This window comes from Stylophora pistillata, chromosome 3, assembly GCF_964205215.1.
Source record: "Stylophora pistillata chromosome 3, jaStyPist1.2, whole genome shotgun sequence".
Lineage (NCBI taxonomy): Eukaryota > Metazoa > Cnidaria > Anthozoa > Scleractinia > Pocilloporidae > Stylophora > Stylophora pistillata.
The window spans coordinates 8,258,909-8,268,588 of NC_142521.1; the positions used below are offsets into that span (position 1 = coordinate 8,258,909).

General features: G+C 36.2%; 1 protein-coding gene across 1 annotated transcript; it reads left to right on the top strand.

Annotated features, from left to right (window-relative positions):
• Positions 1-524: 524 nt before the first annotated feature.
• Positions 525-9,564, top strand: LOC111337694 (uncharacterized). Its single transcript, XM_022944040.2, has 12 exons — positions 525-800; positions 1,109-1,169; positions 1,532-1,670; positions 2,312-2,399; positions 2,626-2,713; positions 4,598-4,695; positions 4,779-4,875; positions 4,966-5,068; positions 6,472-6,518; positions 7,096-7,209; positions 7,691-7,808; positions 8,268-9,564. Exons 1-12 carry the CDS (start codon positions 704-706, stop codon positions 8,352-8,354), a joined length of 1,137 nt encoding a protein of 378 aa, XP_022799775.2. The 5' UTR covers positions 525-703; the 3' UTR covers positions 8,355-9,564.
• Positions 9,565-9,680: the final 116 nt, after the last annotated feature.

The window sequence follows — 9,680 nt, forward strand, 5'->3', positions numbered from 1 at the left end:
GCTGCTGGCCTTTTTCTTTTCTGTCTCCTTGTTTTTGTTTTTGTTTTTGTTTTCTTTTTTTTGTCGAGGTAATAGATCACTTTCATAAATGGCTCCCGGATTAATATTCTTTTATTTAAATTTAAATTAGCCTTTCTGGCCTCGTTCTCTAGTACAAAGTTTAAAAGAATACATTATCTCAAGCGAGGCCAAAAAGACTAATTTAAATTTAAACAAAAGAATATTAATCTGGCAGCCATTTTTGAAAGTGGTCAATGCGGACCAGGTGTCACTACTATTTTTCCTGAAGATGCACCATGGAAAATTTCTGGGCGCTCTTCATGTAAAGTGATTTTGTTGAAGTTCTACGGCGCGGTTTTTCGAACTAGATTAACTTTGGAAAACATGGTGGAGCACGAAGACGTACAACTAGACTAAACGGGTGAATACAGAATTTCCAGCGTTGTTTGACATAAGAAAGAGTGCGTAATCGCTGGAACCTGGGTCGGAAAAGCGCCAAAATTTACATCCCATCATTCCTCGGCAGTTGCAGTGTTTGCTCACATGACGGCTTTGTGTGTTGCGTCACTGTAGTTGTGTTTGTTGAATGTTTATGGATTTTTGGGAAGTTACTTCCCATGTGGTGGGAAATTTTTATGTTTCGTCAATGTGTGGAAGTCACCACTAGTGTCCTAATTCGGTCCTTGCCTCACTTTATCAATTCATGATGGTTGTTCACCTGTGGTTGCGATCAGAACCGAAAGCGAATGAACGCCGATCGGCGCTCTCGCCTGAGAGATGTAAAGATCTTTTGTCAGCAGGTACAAAGTCACGTTCTTTATGTTTTTAATATAGAAATGGGTAAGATTTCCGTATAACCCCATACTTCATTATGCATACAATTCTTGGCTAAAAGAAAGCAGAGGCAAAACAACAGATTACCTTTGGGATAATTGACCGCTTTGTTTTTGATTGGTGGTTTTTACCTGATTGGTATGGGGTTATACGGAAATCTTTCCCAGCAGATGTCTAAAAAAACAAACTTTTTTACAGTTTTCCTGGATAAAATTGTGAACTTATGTAATTCTCTCCCATGTTGAAGTCTGTAAAATGTGCTCTCTTTTTTTAGGATTTAAAGTTACTGTGGAATGTTCCAGAGACAGGGTTTTTAAAGATGAAGAGTTTGCGAGGTAAGTAAGGACTTGCAAATTTTTTAAATCGGCCGCACCAATGCCGTTTTCTCACATATGATAATTTATTGTGAATGCATAAAACAGCACCCCTCTAGTGCCCCCTTAAGTCTACAAAATATCAGTGCAAACGATGGATTTTGATTGGTTCATTGATCCCTTCACACCAGAGGAAGTTTGGAGTCAAAATTCTGCTTTGTAGTGTAGGTGGGGAGAAAGTGTTCTTGGGCGAGCCCATCACATGGCATGGACAGCGAGGGGTGGTTCAGGTGTTAATGGGTTAAATGCTATAAACAAAGGATGAATTAACAATGCTAGCTACTGTTAACACCAACAACACAGTGATGATTCGTTGTTTACAGGATCAGTGGAGTGGATATGGTTCCTGAAGGATCCTGGGTAGATGCTCCAAAAGAGGCTTTTATCCTAGGAATTAAGGAGTTGGCAAAATCCTTGGCTCCAATACCTCACACACATATCTACTTTGCCCATGCTTACGATGTAAGTGAAGAGTAAAGTTTTCAGTCTTTACTGGACAAAAGTGTACAATTTGCAAAGTTTTGATACAACTTACATGTGTTTGGGAAGTGTTTTTTTGATAGCCAGAAGAAATTGATTGGTGAGGCTAATTGTCTCAACAGAATAACAGAGAATCAGGCAATAACGCCTATTTGTCAGATCTTACATCTCAAAATTAGTTGACAATGATGTTGAGAATGGCTGGCGTAGGATATACAGTGCATTGTAGCTATCCTGATTATGCGATTGTTAAGAAAGTCATACAGGTAAATGGGGTCATTCCTGAGTGGATGTGAGCCTCTCTTTGTCAAGAAGATTCTGAAGTGTAATTTATTATGATGATAAAATATATCTGTGTATGCCATGCCAGTTTGTTTATATGAATGATCTAGTATGCTCTCAAATATCAGTAAGTTGCTGGTGGTAGATTATCCTACTGGTGAATACCCTTTTTAAATTAAGCAATGGTTTTTAAATTGAATCTCCCATGTTTTCACCAGTGGTAAAGTTTTAAGAGGGGATGAATAACTTGACTAAGGATCTCTGAGACAGACAGGTAAACAAAGGAGTAAGAGGACCCTTAATATATTATCAGTCCTGATGTTTGTTTGGTTTATTTGTAGAACCAGAATGGTTGGGCTGAAGTTCTTAATCGCTTTATCAAGGGTGGTGGAAGGATACTTGATGTGGAGTATATGACAGATGAATATGGTAAGTGAGTAAAGTTTGGTTTGGAAAGATCAAATGTTTTCTATAAATTTGATATAGTATATCTTATTGTGTTGTCCATAGTTAAGGAACTCTTGTTATAAAAGTTTTTACCATGAAAGGTTTGTTTCACTTTTTTTTTCAGTCAACATTACTGAAAAAGAGCTTTTCCCTGCACTTTTGTTGACCAGGTAAAGATCTATAGAGGGTTTTTTTTTTATTTCAACAGACAGACGAGTAGCAGCAGCTTTTCCTCCTTTAGCTGGTTTTGCAGGAATGGCTGTTGGTATTAGTGCTTGGTGTCATCAACAAATGAGGTACAAATTTTTTAGTGAGATTTTATAAGCTATGATACTTACTTGGCTGTTTTATTGCTTAATATGGCATTGAATAATCATTAGAAGAAGTTCATCAGAAATTATGAGACTAAAGTAACTGTTACTGGGGTATATATACAATGCAAGGCCCCTGTGCCATCCATTTCCCCTTAATTTGATCAGAGTTTATCTCTCTTGGTGTTCATGTCAAATGCTGCTTTTGCATCAAAGCATAACCTTTACTGGGCAAACCCCCTATCCCGCAGACCCCCGTTGTTTGAAAGGTGGATAACGCTCTCCTTTTAGATAAATCTCTATTGGGTGGATAGTGCAGTACGTTTCATTAACAATTATCCATGGGGTAGCGATGTATCGGTTGGATAGTGTCATCCAACCTTTGAACAAATGGGCCCAGGAGTATGAAAGGAAAAGTGACTCAAGGAATTTGCAGGGTCAAAAAATCTCTTAAGGGTAGATATTTTCTGTGCAAAGACTCCAGTTTAACTTCAGGGAAAGGTGACTCAGGGAATTTGCAGGGTGAAAAAATCTGTAAGGATAGATGTGACTGTGGCAATTGTAGATTGTTACAATTACTGCAAAACCACACTTGACAAAAAAACACTGCCCGAAGATGAAATGAAGATAAAAGAACTGCTTGAAAGCGAACTGTGACTAGGACGACTACTGAAAGGAAAAGGGTTCTGAACAGAGAAAACTAAGTTTATATATGCACAAAAACTAAAAATAATGCATGCAAAAACGACTTACTGAAAGTTCAATTGACGCAGATAATTGCGAAAGAAACAGTAATGAATGGAAGTATGTGATATGGAAAACAACAGAAGCTAACTAGCCTGCGTGCAGCCGAACGCAGAATAAAACCGGGGTTTTCGTTTGGCTGCACGCAGGCTAAAGCTAACTAACCGGTGAAAAACACTAATAGACGATGAGAAACAAAAGAGACATCCTAATTAATTTGACTACATTTGTAAGCTAAGATCCTACAATAGATACTTCCTGTGCAAAGACTCCAGTATAATGATCACCACTGTAATCTTAATGCAAGCAGTTTCTGGGGTTGATCAGTAGCCAAGTGTACCATACCCCTTATACAGGGTTTCCTTGAGAAAGTGGAACACAGGGAGACCAGAACCAGGATATATATAAGAAGGTCTATACCTACCTCTCTTTACATGGACACAAAGCTTTTTTCTTTAAGTTCTATTTCCTTTCAACCATCTCTCCTATGGATCTCTTTTTACTTCAAAAACTCCAGTCTCCTTCCAGTTTGTTGTAAGTCAATTTTTTCTTTTCATAAGAAGCAAAAGGATTGGTGGAATGCCCATCATCTGAGGACTTTTAAGTGCAGCAGTGCCCATTCAATTCCAGACCTACTAATGGTTTGAAATGCTTTTCATGACAAGCCAATTTGAACTGAGGCAGTAAATTCCTTTCACTCAAAGTGTTTGTATGTAACAAATGGTAAACACCACAGCATACACTATTGAGTTATGGATGCACGCCGGAGGTTGCTAAGCACAAAAGAAGCGTAAGAGTCGCTTGAGGCAATAGCCGAGGGTGACTCTAGCTTCTTGAGTGCTTAGCAAACCTCCCAAGTGCATCCATAACTCAATAGTGTATGCTGTGGCGTTAACCATGTGTTTTATAACGTAACATTGATACATTGTAGCTAAAGAGTTCCCTTTTATTTAACAAATCTTACATGACCAGAAAAAACAAGCGCACGTGGAAAAATAGTCTTTGCATTTGCTCACGTCAGCAGTGTACACCCATGGGCAAATGGAGGACGCTAAATTGACCAATCAGAGCGTGCGCTTTACTTTGGTTATGTTATAATGATGGTCGTGTTTATGATATTTTAAGCCCTCAGACTCCCATGCCAGCTATAAAGCCTTATGGCCAGGGGTCACTTTTAATAGAAGATCTGAAGACACAGCTCCAGGATGCTGCCAAGGCTAGAGGTACAGAGACATTTCAATATGAGCTTGTAAAAAAAAAAAGTTATGAGCTTTGAAATAAAACTGAATTAGATGTTTTTTTCTAGGACTTTCTGAGTGCTATCCTTGTGTGATAATCATTGGTGCATTAGGGCGCTGTGGCAAAGGAGCCATAGATTTGGCACAGAAAGTAGGCCTACCAAGGTATGTAACAACCTATCTCTGATCGTTCTATGTCAAATATATCTCAATTAGCTTTCAATATTTATCCTTGAAATAATGTTTCCTTTACAGCTCATGTATTGCCAAATGGGACACGAAAGAGACACAGCAAGGTGGACCTTTTGAGGAAATCCTACAGTATGACATCTTTGTCAACTGTATCAACTTAATGAAGGTGTGTAGTCATCAATAAGAAAATAAATAGTGTAAGGAAGTTTAAGTCTTCAGGTAAGTGTAAATGATACCATATGATCTTTTATTAAAGTTTTCTATGTTGTAAATTGTTTGTACCAGTTTAACCCACATTCAACATGGCATAACAGCTCATTTTAAGGGATGTTGGTGTGATCAATGTGTATACTAAGATTTCACTTCTGTTTGGTAGTTGATTTATTTTAAATGTTTTGTAAGAAATCAAGTATTGTAAAAATGAGTGTGAGAGTAGCCTAGGGTAGAAGGTTCATACTTGCTCAGGAAAAGAATGTAGGAAATGTTGTGCTACATCTTTGGTCTCATGCTCCCTTAAGAGCAATGGCTTGGTATCATTGGGGGGAAAAGGGAAGGGCTGAGGAAATTTCATGAGATTAAAAGATTTTTTGTGTATGCAAAGATTAAAAAACAAAAACAACAGTAAATATGAAACAAAACAAATAAACCAACCAACACTAAAAGCTTTCATTGGTTATTTGTTGTGAAATTACATGGCATGATTCAATTATCAAATGTCCTAGGGATTTGCATAGTTTGTCCAATTAACTCTCTTAGACAAACTGGAAAAGTGAAGTATGACTCCTTTTACAATCAAGTAATTCAGGGTGTCACCCTGACTATTAACTATTCATTATTGATTAATTATTAATTATTTTTAACTAATTATTTAACTTAATTAATTAATTTAACTTAATTTATTTAATTATTAATTAATTATTAATTATTATTAACTATTTAACTCTCTTAGACAAACTAGAAAAGTGAAGTATGACTCCTTTTACAATCAAGTAATTCAGGGTGTCACCCTGACTATTAACTATTAATTAATTATTATTAACTATTAATTTAACTAAATTTATTAATTTAACTTAATTTTATTTAATTTATTTAATTATTAATTAATTATTAATTATTATTAACTATTTATTTAACTCTCTTAGACAAACTGGAAAAGTGAAGTATGACTCCTTTTACAATTAAGTAATTCAGGGTGTCACCCTGACTATTAACAAGGAAAATGTTGTACAATTTTCTTGCACCATTCTCAAACACAAGTCTATTTTTCAAATAGTAGATGTGGCATGGGAGGACAGCTTTCCACAGGAATTTTTTTTCTCATTCATCAAATGTGAAGTAAATCATTGTTCACGTTTAGTACGCAGCTTTAAACTTTAAAATAATATATTTGATGCACACTCAAGTATGCAATGAAAAGTTTAACAAGATCAGTGGACTAATTGACTGGATTGCAGCAGCTGTACTTGGGAAGTTGTGTTAGGTTGTGCAGCTCTGAAAAATAAGTACCTTTGGGGAATGAATGTACACATGCTCGAGAGTGTTCTGTGCTTGACAGCATTTACTTTTCAGAAAATTCCACCATTTATGACAAGGAAGGTGCTGGACACCGACCAGAGGTGAATTGTATCAGCGCAGCGCTCTCAGAAGAGTGTTTTTACCTCGTTGCTTTTCCATACAGAAAAAATTTTTTTTTCCTTATGGGTACAAATTGTTGAGAATTTAGAGGGACTGCTTTTTCAAAACAATTTAGTAGCTTGCTAGGTGGCTAGAGTATTTCTCAATCTTGTTATTTTGCTAGACATGAGTGATTTCCATTTCATTAAGTGTAACCTCAATTGAATATATTCTGCTTCCAAAATTCATCATGCATGGCAGTTTTTATCTGGCTCACATCAAATGCTCTCTAAGTTACTTTGTTCAGTTGATGATATAAACTGTTCTGACAATTCCTCTTCTTGATGGAAGATATGACAAAAAAACATACAGTCATTCATTTTCCTTATTCAGACTGAGTTTGAAATGTCAAACTAGTTGAAATAGAGGTGTGTTAATGAAACTGTAAAAAGAAAGAGTTTGGAAAGGGCACTTATGAACAGAAACTAAAATGCAATTGAAAAGTCAAGTAAACAGTTTTTAGTAATTTGGCTGAGGCCATGAAGTTCTAGTGTTGACGTTTGTCGTTCCTTGTTTTAGGAAACTGTCTGTGATAGTTGATGTGAGCTGTGATGTTACAAATCCAAACAATCCTTTACCATTCTGTGAATCGGTGACCTCGCTTCAACAACCCTGCAAGACTCTACAGTTAAGGTCAGGGGTTGTGTCCATGTTTGTGTTCTAGCTTGTATACCTTGTGACTTCTGAGTAGAATTTTTCTTTCTAAGGAATGGTTTTCAAGCACATTGGCTACAATTGCAAAGTCTTGTAATCTTTAATTACAATTGGATGAAACTACTGTCTTCCTAATACATGGCATCAATGTTGTATAGGGTTTGCCTGATACAGGTTTCATCATGGCCTAAGTTGCCTCATGCTATAAGAATTGTGTGGCTGCACCCTTCCTAAGATTTCACCTTCTCTAGTCAAGAGGTAGTTACTTAAAGGAGATAGAAAATGATGGATTGATCTGATCCCATTTTTATTAGTTAACCCATAATCTACTTGGCTGAGCTCCCATGAATTAATTTTAAAAATTACAAAGTAAGCACACCAAGGTTGACATGCATGGGTCCTTGTCACAGACTAAGGCTAAATTAGCCCATTGAATCCAACTCTATGTTTCCTTTTGCAGTAACTCTACAACACCTTTGGATATTGTGGCCATAGACAACCTTCCTTCATTGCTTCCACGAGAAAGCAGTATTCAGTTTGCTAATAGTATCATGCCCTATTTACTCAAGCTTCCAGAGGTATTTCCACTTTACTTCTCTTTCAGCCGTCTACCAGTACTTAATTGTTGTGTTATTTGTACCTCTCTGCCTCGAAACAACTGGATGAATATGTTAGAAGTAGAATGCTATAATGTTGGTTTCAATTTGTCTTCGTGGACCATATTGTATCATCTTTGAGAAAAAAGCCATACAATTAATATGAACCCTTGCCTGCTCAGAAAGCCAATCAGAACACAGGATTTGCTTCATATTGCTCACACACCCTGGCAGCTATTGATAATCAATGGTTATAATCCTAGCCATACCAATCATATTAGCTTGCATGCAGTGGATCCAAATGTGTCACATGACTTGATAGGGTAGAACTAAAACTGAGGATTACTTCGACCAGCATTTTAATGTTGTAAATCTTGATTTGTTAGTATTTATTTTATTGCACCTTGATACTTATGTCATTATACACGCTTGTTTTTCTAGGTGGACACTCACCCAGTGTGGGTTCGTGCTGGGAAAAAGTTTGAGGAAAAAGCTGCAGAAGTCCTTTATCACAATGTCAAGTGTTAACTTTTCCTCAAGTATTCGATTATTGGTAGTTTTGGACTAGTGGCTAAGAAATCGATAATATGGTTGCTACCAGTCTGAAAGGTTACTTATGAGATAGATTTTACAGCATTTGTATTTTCAAAAATTCAGTTTTTTGTTGTTGCCTTTAATTTTTGTGAGACTTTAAACCCTATGAGAGACCGGCAACTAATTTCTGCTTACATTATCACCCCTGAATGAGATATAAAGGTAACTGAACAGAGGAAATGATCACTTACTAAAGAAGCTCTTGATTGTTAAATAATTCTCCTTGAGAGCATCTTAGGAAATGTATAGAGAACAGCACAGAGAATATGAATACTGATTGTAAAGGCTTAGAGAGTTAAGCATAGGTATCTTTAAGTAGTAGGATGGGCAAAGAAATTAGTAATACAGGGAAAACTGAATGCTGCATTCTCAGTTAGATGGAAGGGCTACACTTCACAAAAAGGGATCAGTTACACATTTAACAAAAACAGATTCTTGGTATTTTCAAATATTTCTTTCTTGGAAAATGTGACCACTACCAGTAATTGCATTCGAGAAAAGTTTTAATATATTGTTGATCCTGAAATGAATTAAGTTGTACAGTGCATGCGTGGGAAACAGGATAATTAGTATTGTAATGATTCAAAATTATCTGGCGGGAAATCGAGTATCACAATCTGTCCACTCCAATAAATCAGTTTGTTTATCTTTGTTAGGAAGAACTTTCTAGCCAATCAACTTGCGTTTTGATAAAAGTGTGTTCTTGAGATAAGAAAATCATTGTGAGTAGTTTTTCCGTCAGTCAGAGACTTCCCATAACGTTGTTCTGCCTGCTTTTTTGAGAAATAAATTCTGGAAGCTAGTGACAGTGTGGGCTCCTCACTAATTCCCCACACATGTTTGATTCCAATATCTACATAATTGATTATAAAATCCACTTAAAGATTTGACATGAGATTTTAATTTTTTTTTCTTGAAAGGAATCATGAAAAGCATTTGGGAATGATCCAAAGATAATTAACTTGAACTTCGGTTTTATTGTAGTGAGTGTTACTTTATCACCATTAAGGAAGTATGTGGTTTCAAACTTGTCTAATTAAATTAAATAATACCTGTGTGCTTCATTTTCCAATTATGCACTTTGATGAGGTGAATACAGGTATTAATAAAACATTTAAAAATAAGCTAAAATGCTTCAAAACGATTGCATGTGTCAGCTGTGGGTTTATCAATTTATGAAGCATTTGAGAAGTGTGGAGAGTACTGAAGAAGATAAGGTTTCAGAGCAACTCCTGATAAAGAGGTTCACTTTCACACTTT

What these genes read in the sequence shown, in the direction of transcription:
- LOC111337694 (XM_022944040.2), top strand. Translation starts at nt 704, where the DNA reads ATGATGGTTGTTCACCTGTGGTTGCGATCAGAACCGAAAGCGAATGAA. An exon ending in TGGTGTCATCAACAAATGAG is followed by an intron (nt 2,714 to 4,597) that starts GTACAAATTTTT and finishes TGATATTTTAAG; the next exon opens with CCCTCAGACTCCCATGCCAG. An exon ending in GGATGCTGCCAAGGCTAGAG is followed by an intron (nt 4,696 to 4,778) that starts GTACAGAGACAT and finishes GTTTTTTTCTAG; the next exon opens with GACTTTCTGAGTGCTATCCT.